The sequence below is a fragment of the Anabrus simplex genome, chromosome 11 (genome assembly GCF_040414725.1).
Source record: "Anabrus simplex isolate iqAnaSimp1 chromosome 11, ASM4041472v1, whole genome shotgun sequence".
Classification (NCBI taxonomy): Eukaryota; Metazoa; Arthropoda; class Insecta; order Orthoptera; family Tettigoniidae; genus Anabrus; species Anabrus simplex.
In genome coordinates, this window is record NC_090275.1 from 109,826,962 (window position 1) to 109,839,769 (window position 12,808).

A 12,808-nucleotide genomic window follows, 5' to 3' on the forward strand; every position below is an offset into this window, starting at 1 on the left:
GGTAATATCGTTCCCGTACCAAGTATATAACCCATTAACTTTCAAGAAAGAATAAACAGATAAAAACCAATTCAACTTACTCCAATACATTAAGTGTTGTTCATGATCTACCTCGTGAACCTTAAAAATTTCGGTGCGTTTACAATTCTACGCCACACGAAAATAAGCTGTTCAACGCTTGATTCCGAAACCATCGGATGCGCTAAACCGATCTATTACAGGTGTGTAAGAAGCAACCATGCTGTACGGAAGCTTATCGCAGACTGGCTGAGGCCCTGACATCACCGGGCGAGCTTTGTGTGTCAGGTGACCATTGCATCATCTACTCTCCCAGATACGGCACAGGGTATACAGTCACCAGCAACTCGACCCAGAATCACATTTTATTAGCTAACGCAACCGTTCTTGGTACGTATTTATAAACAACGATTACAGTGGATAAGACCCGCAAGTATAGGTGTGTCCTACAGCACGGTGTTGTAGACAATCCCGCGGTCGTCACACCACGTCTCACAATAAAATATAGAAAAGATTTGAGTATAAATAAAAACGGGAGGCTTTAGATAATATAATAATTTTAAAAATCGAATAATATATTTTAATACTAAAACTACGCAACATTAAACGTGAAATCCACATCTGCAAGGTATGAATACTAAAACTACTCTATACCTACTAATTATGCCTGTCGTGCGGTGTGAGAGTAGCGTCCTTCCTCTTAAATGCAGGCCCCGGGTTTGATTTTCGGCCAGGTCAGGGAGTTTTACCTGGATTTAAGGGCTGCTCCGAGGTACACTCAGCCTACGTGATAACAATTGAGGATCTATCTGGTAGTGAGATGGTGGCTCCGACGTAGAAGGACAAGAATAACGGCCGAGAGGATTCGTCGTGCTAACCACACGACACCTCGTAATCTGCAGGCCTTCGGGCTGAGCAGTGGTCAATTGGCAGGCCATGGTCCTTCAGGGGTGTAGGGCCATTGGGTTTTGATTGTTTGTCATACCTACTAAATGTGAAAACTAAACCTATATAATATTAAAACTGAATATAAATATAGTGTGATGACGATGATCATGACTGAACCGTGAGTTACACCCTCCGGCTATTCAAATCGTCCGCCAGCTCTACTGATACGTTCCCTACTTCAATTTCATGAACTATCTGATGCAAGAAGTTTCAACTTCAAGGAACAAGTGCATCTCATTCACCGTCTGGTATTGAGCAGGAAGAAAGTTTGTTTTTGCAAATTGTGCATGGCACTTTGCCGACGCTGCCACCCCTGTTAGTGAAGTGTCCTCCAATCATATTGCTCCTCTCCTAAGGAATCTATCATCCAATCACGTCATTTCTTTTTCATCCAGCATGTTCCACCCATTTGCTATCTAAGGACGAGTTTTTGCTGTGTTCTGGGTCTTGTCTGGCGGCAGTGTACTTCTGTTAAGCGTGTGAGAGGAGGGTCCCGCTGAAGGGAGTGTTGACGGAGGTGGGGGTTTCAGTTTGAGTGACAATGGACTGAGAAGGTAGATAGAACATCAAATATGTGATCTCCTGCGTGTGTATTCAGGGAAGATTTCTATGACCCCCTTTTAGAATGTGATTTTCTGTTTTGTTCAACTTTAAAATTTAATTTGTAGGATCGTTCTGTAGTCTTCCATTCTCTGTTTATTCCGGACGTCATATTTTGCCCTGATGGGTCTTTGTGAAATATAATGAAACATGAGTGATGTATCCTCAGTAAACTTCCCCTCAGCGTAATATTTGGCGACTACTTTTTCTGCTAACCTCGTAAATTTCATTTATTCCTTTCTTCTCTTAACTGTCCATAACTAAGTCACCTGGTAGTACGGATTAGCCTCTTATTCGTCGGGCCTATGCCCAGTTAGATATTACGCATATTTTCTCTAGAGTGCTGGTGTTCTGCTTCCATTCATTTTTCTTTTCGGCCCTTTGTAAGAATTTAACCTTTTTTTCCTTGCTTCACTCTGTGACCGGATAGCATGGGCCTTCTGTTCCTGTTTACTGTATATCCCTCTAGTTTAATAACAACGGCATCGCTTTTGGTCTCGGTAATGTAATATGTTGGCCCAATTGACGGCATTGGGAGAGGTGTAATATTGGGTTAGCTACTCTTACCAAATGTTGTTAAAACGACTTCTGGGTTTGAAACCCTTCACTTGTAAATTTCGTAAATGAAACTACTGTGTCACTAATCCAGCTCGTAAAGTGTATTAGAAGCGACGTCATGTAAGACTTAATTATTTTCTAAGTGCACGAGCTTCGGTGCTCGTGTGGTGTAAATTACCTCAATCTGTTGAGCTCTGGCTTGTAAATCATCTCAGAACTCTCTTTTGATGTTGGGATATTCTGACTTTGTAAATATACTGAGCTCTTGTGGTTGTTACCTGAGCTTCCAACTTCTATATTATCTCTTTAATTGTTATCGCGGTCTTTAAAGTTTATTCTTTGCAACCGTGAAATTACCAGCGTTTTGCACCAGTGTAGCAGTCAGCACATCATTGGATTGCTACACCGTTAGACGCCACTACAAGCCTCCTATGTACGACAATGCAGTGACTGTGCAGTAGGGCAAGAATGTGCCTCCACTCTTAAAATTGCCTGCCTTTGGTCTTTATATCTAAACTTAAATTCCCAGAAGGAAACAGTAATTTAATTTCATCACTTGCTCAGTCGGTTCGGTAGTTTTCTAACGTATCCGGCACAAACAAACAAACAAACAAACAAACAAACAAACAGAAACCATCTCATTTTTATTAGTAGTATAGATCACGAAGGCTGTAAATGTGGATCTCGTTCTCACACACTCACTGATGAAGACTGCCGGAGCCACAACCAGCAATATTCCCACACGCCTGCTTAGTGACACTGAATCTTTGTTTCCGTTCCAGACGCAGCAGGAGAATACAGATGAAGGTATCGAGCGCTGTCTGGCGGAAAATGGACTAACTTCTGGTAAGATCTTTTCTTGTGCACTGAACATCACATATGATCACTTGGTACAGAGTTTGCTAAATGACTGATCGCCAGACCTGTGTGCAACAGTTTGTGTTGGATTAGACAAATTTAAATTAATTATTAACTAATGTCTCCTAAATGCAACGATAAAATCAGTGATAGTCTGGCAATTATTTGCTGAAAATGTCTGAAGAGCTCATAGCAGTTAACCGTTCAAGATGTGTGCACTATGCTGATAATTATATTTTAAAAGGTCGGTAGATGCAGAGTGCGTCTCGACCCATGGGTGGCCACGGCTGTCCGTGGTCCAACAGCTCTGCACTCTGACCGGCCAACCGAGCATAGGAGGGGTGTCCACGGCTTTACTGTGGCTCTACGCCTCTGCATTCGGAAGACGGGACAGGGCTGGACCTTACGACTGGCCCCAACTGTCGGGTGTCCTGAGAATGGTGTTCCGTGGTTTACCATTCTCCAGCGCTAAGGGGAATGCCGGGACAGTTCCTAGTAAAGGCCACGGACGCCAACCTCCTCACCTTCTCCGAACATCTGCTTTAAAGTAACAAATCTCCCGGCCTGAGAGATGGTGTCACCGTGTTAGAGGCCCGCCTCCCCCTTCAGGGGAGGAATGGAAACATTTTAGTAGTAGTAGTTTAAAGTAATGTGAAACGCTTCAGAGATTTTCAATAAATGAACAGAATTTCACAATATATAAACGTTCGGTATACGAATGTATATAAAACTATTTGGGTTTTAATACTTCTGTATCGTTTGTAACGGAAGATAAAATATTATGTAGTATCAGGGAGAGCCCGTTTTTTTAGTCCCCGTGTGCCAGGACACCACTGGTGTTGCAGGAACTGGCTTAAAATTAAACAATCAAACGGACAGGTTTAGAAGAATCGATATATTCTTTAGTAAGTTAATCTATGCTGTTAAGTTATGTGGGTAGTTTGAACTAGCGCACAGGGGCCACGATGAGACAGATGCATCTGACAAGCGAGATATTTCTCGAGGTTTCAGCGACAGCATCTGATTTTCGCTACCTGATCGTTCTGTCTCGGAACCAGATTTCTATTCAGCCAGAGTCATTGGATTATTATTATTATCATCATCATCATCATCATTATATTTCAGCTAAAAGTATTGTGGTGCACGACAGTGAAAGCTGGACCGGTCAGGGAGGTGGAAGAGATGGAGTCACAGATCTGCCAGAGTATCAGAACCACGTCATCTGCGAGGGCTAGACATTCCAACATTATTTATTTATTTATTTATTTATTTATTTATTTATTTATTTATTTATTTATTTATTTATTTATTTATTTATTTATTTATTTATTTATTTATTTATTTATTTATTTATTTATTTATTTCTCGCACTTCATTGGTCATGATATTCAAGCAATTGTGCAGATTTTGGAAAATCAGCACAATGAATCTTAATTTACATTACATTTTTACGCATATTTTAAACCCATAAATTCCCGAACAGTTCCAGTGGCAATGACCACCGCATTCTCCATGGTCTTGTAGATGTCTGTGTTGACATCCAACTTCTGCAGTCCTTCCACGAGAGTTTTAGGTATGGCAGTTGAACTCCAAACGAGATTGGTACAATTATCACCTCTTCATAGCGCCATTGTCTTTGATTCTGCTCCACCAGTGGTATATACTTGTTGATTTTCTCGGTATGACTTTTCCTGGAGGTTCTCAATGTTCGGGACACTATTTCCATCAGAAGGACACGTTTTGCTTCTCTATCGTCTTATCCGTAATCATTGTTCGGTCCCAGTACTTCTTGATCTCGTCATTTTCGACTACAGTTTGAGGGCTGTACTTAAAACTTGGAAGTCTTTCATCAACCAGTCTGTATTTAATAGCAAGTTCTTGGTGCAAAATCTTGGCAACCGAGACGTGAAGCATCCGAAGTAACATGGTGGATGGTTTCTTGCGCTTGGCAGTGATATCGGCACGAGTCCCTCATGACTATTGGATCTCTCACCGCGTTTTCAGGTAGCTTCTGGTTGGAATGACTTGGTCTTGTATAGCCAGAATAAAACCTTCTGTTTCGCGGAACATTTGCCCTGCAGTCAGCAAACAGTTTGATGCTTCTGAATCGGCATTAAGGTAGTATTGGAATGTGCCCTTATTTGCTGCATTTTCTGAACTGATTCTATAATCTCTAGTTCTAAGAGCCTTCTTTACTCATTACACCATATTTCATAACCCTTCCCATGTAGTGGTTTTGCTAACCATCCATCCAACGTTTGCAAATCAGTTCTTACTTCTCGCTCGAGGTCTCGGTATTATTATTACATGTCATATAATCCCTTCCATTACTGATAGGAATTGCTCTAACAACTCCTGTTCCAGGCAAAGACGAAAGGCGTCTCTTCCACCTTGGCTTCTAGAACATTCCGTAGTTTCTTAAGTTTGTAAGGCTTTCCTAACCTTCAGAAACGCCCAATCATCGAACTATAGTCGTAATATTGGAAGATACGTTCTACAGTTCTTATATGAAGGCCTGTTTTGTGCCTGTCTGGGAGGGGAGAAGGGAGTAGGGGTATGGTTGCCATGGAAACGAGGACGGAACCACTCCGGTTACCATGGAGATAAGCCTGTTGACCGGCTCGTGTTGCTTGGAGTTGCCAAACCTCTCATTTCTGAGAACAGAACACAGCGGTCTTAACAAATGAACAAGTGAGCCAGAAGTGAAGGAAAGGAGAAAGGAATGAAGGAATGCGTGAACACCGCGCAATGCTCCTCATTCCAGCTCTATCTGTCAAAATACTTCTTTCAATATTACGGGTATAGATCCCGTACTCGGTCACGGATATTTGGGTAGTATTGGAATTTGCCCTTGTTTACTGCATTCTCTGCTCTTATTCTACACTGTCTTGCTCTAAGAGCCTTCTCTACTCATTACACCCTATTTATTAACTCTATGGAAACTTGAGTATTGGAACATTATCTTTTTATACATAACTAGTACATAAGCCTGTCTTCGTCAGTCGAAATTACTATATATCAAGTAACTGGAATTTCTAAATGGACTATTAATATATCTTATGAATAAAAGTTAGATTTTCCAGGGTATGTATGGCATTCGAATGAAATCAAAACAGGTATTGTAATATTTCCTTACGATCCATATCGAGAGCAGCTGCAGCTCGTAGTTGTAATTTGATGTCTATGATCTGCGTACTCTTGAGCAAGCTACATATAACTGTCCAAAACGAAACACCATCAATAGTGCCATAGGTCCGCATTCCATACAAGCACTGGGGGGGGGGAGGTTTTGAATTCAATTCAGGCTTTAGGTACGCGTTCCAGTGATCAGGAATTCCATAACACCACCTCCTCTTCCCTCCAGACCAATATCTCCTTCTTCTTTTTCTCCCGCGTTTCCCACACCTGTGGGTTTGCGAGTGCAAACTGTTCCACACATATGTGGATTTGGTCCAGTTTTACGGCCGGATGCCCTTCCCGACTATTGCGTGTTTCTGTGGCGGTTGGTAGTGCAGTGTGTTGTCTGAATGTGAAGAGGAAAGTGTTGGGACAAACACAAACACCCAGTCCCCGGACCAGAAGAATTAAGCAAAGGCGATTAAAATCCCCCATTCGGCCGGGAATCGAACCCGGGACCTACTGAACCGAAGCCCTCAACGCTGACCATTCAGCCAAGGAGTCGGAGCCCTGCAGACCAACATTCTGACGGTAAAATTATTTTCGACGAGCGGGATTTGAACCGTCGAACCACAGCGTCTGACCATAAGGATCTGACTCGTTAATGACCACGGCCACCATGTGGACTTGTTTATCTTATGTTTATCGATAGTGATAAACCCAGAATGGCAAGAAATGATTCATTCACTTCCCTGAAACATAGTATTTTTCACTGAACATTCATCACTGCATTGTCCTCGTAACCCATAACTTGTAGGTACCAGCTTAATTCTCTCAAATATATCTGTGAAAGCCAAAAGAAGCCAGGATGTACACAGTTCGATATCATGCCGATAGGTACAGCTGTGTGCCTACGTCCTCATGGCGAAAATCCGACAATGACTTCGGTGATAGAAACGTACTTCTCTGTAAAAAAAAAAAAAAAAGGCACATAATTCGTGGTCGTGAGAGGTCCATTGTACTTTTTAAGTAAGACACAATAATCTATAACTGGTGAAAATGTCAGCTGCTGAAATCTTCTCGCTTTCTCAACATCGCTGTGAATGACAGTCAGAATTAGGGATTTTATATATGCGTAATACAGGGTGATTAATTTAAAAGTTCAGAGCGGAGTGCCGAGGACTAGGCGCGTTGGGAAGCGGAGACAGCGAGCGTAGTGTCCGCCATGAGAAGCAGGCATAGTCGGTTCAAAGAAGCGGCATCATTACGCCTATAGAAACTAAACGAAACTGAACTCACCGGCTACATAGATGCTCTGGACAAATAAGTAAATGAATGAACAAATCAACTAGGAAATTTAATCTCAACTCGCCAGTAATAAATAAATAAATTAATTAATTATGGTCCCCTCGTTCGCCTGATTTAAGCACATGCGATTTTTAACTATGGGGAAATCTTAAAGGAAAAGTTTACAGGAATAATCCTCGAACTGCAGAAGAAAAAAATTTAAATTAGGAACATTCTGCGTTCTGTCGGTGTCCGTGAACTACAAATTAATTAATTAATTAACTAAATACGTAAACGATATATATATAAATAAATCAACTAAGAAATTAAACTGAACTCACCAGTAATTATAGACGATGTTGAAAGTGATCTCCTTCAGCTGCAATGCAAGCTTGTAATGAGATTTCGAAACACACTTTGTAGTTCACGGACACCGACAGAACGCAGAATGTTCCTAATTTAAATTTTTTTCTTCTGCAGTTCGAGGATTATTCCTGTAAACTTTTCCTTTAAGATTTCCCCATAGTTAAAAATCGCATGTGCTTAAATCAGGCGAACGAGGGGACCATAAGCCTTTACTGATGATCTGATCATCATCGAACACTTCCCGTAACCGTCACATAGAGCTACACTCCATTTGGGCCGTTGCACTATCCTGCTGGAAACAGCCGTACCTTTTCTCTTCTTCAGTCAGTTCAGCAAAAAATGGTTCCAGAATGTTGTGAATATCACGGTCAGAAGTAATCGTGTCCTGAAGAAATATCGGACCAATAGCGCACCCAACACCCACCTTCACATCGTGCAGAGGTCTCGGCTGTAAAATGTGCGGGTTGTCTGTATCCCAGATTCTGTTGTTCTGTGCATTGACATATCCACTCAAATGAAACCAGGCTTCGTCGCTCATAAAAAGAATGTTCGGATCCACAATACCGTCGTGGACACTATTCATTAGCCAATTGCAAAATCGTATTCTTGCATTGAAATCTGTAGGCAGTACGTTATGGACTGAATGAGTCCGGTAAGATCGTAAACGTAACAATTTTGTTGCATTACGTGCTAAAGAAGGTGAAATACCACTTTCCTGAGCTACTCTCCGAAGCGACTTATGTGGAATGACCTGAAGTCTTGCCTGCATATCTTTTAACCTCTCCCGTGTGAGAGCTGTTCTCTTTCACTTCTTTTTCTTATTGCTTACGGAACCAGTACTACGCCACTTGTAAACGAGCTGATGCACGTAACGTTTTGATGGTACTGTCGCACCGGGAAATTGTCTACGGAAATTTCGAAGACACCTTTTAACTGATTTCTTCTTCTTGTGCAATTTACACTCGATCAAAATATTCTTTGCTCTCTAGTGTATTTAATCATCGTGATAATAACCTCACAACATACCTTACAAGTCCAATAGTTTCTAGCGAACTGAGGGACAGAGTGATAAACAGCTGCGCGCTGGCAGTGAACACTTCTTATCTCGCCAGTGTTGACACAAGCCATATGGCGCTCGCTCGGGACTTCCCACGGCATGCGAGCAGAAGTCTGAACTCTTAAATTCTTCTCCCTGTATAATCAATTACATTATTCTGTCGCATACACTTTCTAGAACTCAGCGACAAAGTTCCTCCTACGTTCTTTCACTCAGATTCGATCCTCGGAGAGAATAGCTGTCCTGGGTTCGATTCTGGGAACACAAGATGGCAACACTGCTAGTGTGAAACGCAAGTTGTTTCATATTTTTCAGAGTGTAATATAACATGGGCTGGTATAATGGTCGCATGTTTAAACTGAATTGTTTGAATTAACATAGTTCGAGTCTTTCTCTTATTACAGAGATCCTGAGTAACGCAACAGCCGAATTGGAACGGAACGTGACGGTGAGTAAGGAGTTCATACAATCCTGTTAAATCTACTTCTGTTCCCATATTAATGTACAGTAAATATCTAATCGATGTAATAAAGGGTTACATTTATTTCCCACACCTACTTGGACAAAATGATGTTGATACATTTTAGGAGCTTAGCATATTGCAGTTCATCACTAGGGGTGGTGATTTCTAGCGTCTAGAGATACGAAATTCGGAATTTTCAACATAGAACTTGAATTATTCTGATAAATATGTGACATAATTGAAAATATATTATGAAAGTAAATATCACCTTATATAGAGCTAGTATTACCGAGTGAGTTAACCGTGCGTTTAGGGGCACGCAACTGTGAGCTTGTATCGGGGAGATATTGGTTTCGGACCCCACTCTCGGCAGCCCTCAAGATGGTTTTCCGTGGTTTCCTATTTTCACGCCAGGCAAATACTGGGACTTAATCAAGGCCACGATTGCTTCCTTCTCATTCCCAGGCCTTTCCTGTCCCATCTTCATCATAAGACCTATCTATGTCAGTATGACGTAAAACAAATTGTAAAAAGAGAGCTAGTATTAAAATTGAAATGAGTATCAAATGATCTTAGAAGTCGACACTTATTAGGAACTAATATTTAGAGGCCCCATGACGAAAAGAAGAGAAGAAAATGAAAATTAATAAAGTATAATTGAAGTGCATGTAAGTTATTTTTTACTCTGATATAGACTGAAACGTAACAGGAAAAAGCTCATTCATATAGACGCAAAATCAGAATTACAAAATAAACGTTAGTTAAACTAACCTTATGTTATCTAACGTAACCTACGCTAACATCATGTTATAGAATGTAACGTGGCTTAAACTTACGTTATCTAGCTTAATTGAACTTAACCTTATGCTTTCTAACGCAATTTAACCTTACCTTATGTTATCTTTTGTAACTTAAACTAACCTGTCTTATTTAACGTAATTTAACCTCACCATCTGATGTCTTACGTAAGTTAACCAAACTTTCTGTTATTTAAAATAACCTAACTTTCTTTATCTAACACAATTTAACCTAACCTTACGTCATCTTAACTAACCTAACCTTAAGTTATATAACGTAATTTAAAATAATCGAAACTGACTTTCAACCTATTAGGTCGTGTTACGTACATTTAGTACGTTTTGAAGAGATGTTAAGTACAGAACAAAAATGGTCAACCGGACACCAGTGGGATCCGAACCTACAACCTCCCGATTTCGCGTCTGTTGCTCTACCGATTGAGCTATGGTGGCCTAGGTCATCTTTGTTCTGTTGGAAAGGATCTAAGCTACAGGTTGTGGGTTCGGATCCCACTGGTGTCCGGTTGGCCGTTTTTGTTCTGTACTTAACATCTCTTCAATACGTACCAAATGTACGCAACACGACCTAATAGGTTGAAAGTTAGTTTCGATTGCAATGCGGTCGTGAAAATTCAATATTCATTAATTTAAAATAATTTTACGTAGCTCAAACCAATTCGATGCTGTTCAATATAATTTAACCAAACCTTACGTTGTCTAATGTAACCTAACCTCATGTTATATTGTGTAACATAACCTAACCTTAAGTTATTCAACATGATTGAAGCTAACCTTGTGTTATCTTATGTAATTTAACCTAATGTTATTTATCTCACGTAAGTTACCCTAACTTTATATTAACTAACGTAATTTTACCTCACATTATATTTTTTAGACAATGTAACTTAACCTACCTTATATAAGGGGTGATCAAAAAGGTTCCGTTCGACGGCCAGACAGTCCTGAATACGGATGCCAATCAGGCAAAATCCCCTTGAGCATTGAGACACTCATCCCACCGACGCAGCAGGTTGAAGATCTCCGTATAGCAAAACACCGTGTCCTGCTGTGTGAAGAAGTCTGTAACGGCCCGCTGCACATGCTCATCCAAAAGGAAGGGTCGAACCTTCAATGCGTTTTTGAGGGGACCGAAGGTGTAAAAATAGAACGAATGATTATGAGCCGGTCCGCTCTAATCGCCTCATCTACCACTCGCTTGTTGTTTTCCGTAATGGATGAGGCTGGCCTCTCAGATCGACCGGCGTCTTGTGTCGAAACGCGACCCGCACGGATCTTGGTGCACCATTCCACAACGGTGGTTTTCGACAGACATGCTGCCTCATACACAGTCTTCATTTTCCGACTGATGTCCACCGGTGTTTGTCCTTCGGCAGCCAAGAACAGAATAACTGCACTTTGGTCCTGTTTGGACCCATTTGGTAATATCATCGCCATAGTTCACGTAGCAGCATTTAACGCACGCACGTCGGCACGACACGACTGCCACACTAATATCTTAGCCTACTGTACATATCCGTGCTTATATACCCGCATCGGAGTCGCGCTACGTTGCATGTCCGTTGCTGCAACGTGCTCGAACGGAAAGTTCTTGATCACGCCGTATATTATCTAATGTAACATAACCTATCGTGATTTTATCTAACATTAATTAACCTAACCTTTTGTTATCTTATGTAACTTGACCTAACCTACAGTTATCTAATGTAACTTAGCCTAACGTGATTTTATCTAACATTAATTAACCTAACCTTATGTTATCTTATGTAACTTGATCTAACCTACAGTTATCTAATGTAACTTAGCCTAACGTGATTTTATCTAACATTAATTAACCTAACCTTATGTTATCTTATGTAACTTGACTTAACCTTCAGTTATCTAATGTAACTTAACCAAACGTTATTTTATCTAACATTAATTAACCTAACCTTATGTTATCTTATGTAACTTGACCTAACCTACAGTTATCTAATGTAACTTAGCCTAACGTGATTTTATCTAACATTAATTAACCTAACCTTATGTTATCTTATGTAACTTGACCTAACCTACAGTTATCTAATGTAACTTATCCTAACGTGATTTTATCTAACATTAATTAACCTAACCTAATGTTATCTTATGTAAACGCACCTAACCTACAGTTATCTAATGTAACTTAGCCTACCGTGATTGTATCTAACATTAATTAACCTAACCTTATGTGATCTTATGTAACTTGACCTAACCTACAGTTATCTAATGTAACTTAGCCTAACGTGATTTTATCTAACATTAATTAACCTTACCTTATGTTATCTTATGTAACTTGACCTAACCTACAGTTATCTAATGTAACTTAGCCTAACGTGATTTTATCTAACATTAATTAACCTAACCTAATGTTATCTTATGTAACTTGACCTAACCTACAGTTATCTAATGTAACTTAGCCTAACGTGATTTTATCTAACATTAATTAACCTAACCTAATGTTATCTTATGTAAACGCACCTAACCTACAGTTATATAATGTAACTTAGCCTACCGTGATTTTTTCTAACATTAATTAACCTAACCTTATGTGATCTTATGTAAGCGCACCTAACCTACAGTTATCTAATGTAACTTAGCCTAACGTGATTTTATATAACATTAATTAACCTAACCTAATGTTATCTTATGTAACTTGACCTAACCTACACCTATCTAATGTAACTTAGCCTAACGTGATTTTAT

General features: G+C 40.1%; 1 protein-coding gene across 1 annotated transcript in view; it reads left to right on the forward strand.

Moving 5' to 3' along the window:
* Positions 1-12,808, forward strand: part of LOC136883501 (pheromone-binding protein-like) — a 52,794-nt gene that overhangs the window by 3,721 nt on the left and 36,265 nt on the right. Inside the window, exons 2-3 of the mRNA XM_068229621.1 lie at positions 2,907-2,970; positions 9,214-9,257. Of these exons, the coding sequence (XP_068085722.1) occupies positions 2,907-2,970; positions 9,214-9,257 (108 nt within the window). The remainder of the gene's footprint in view (positions 1-2,906; positions 2,971-9,213; positions 9,258-12,808) is intronic.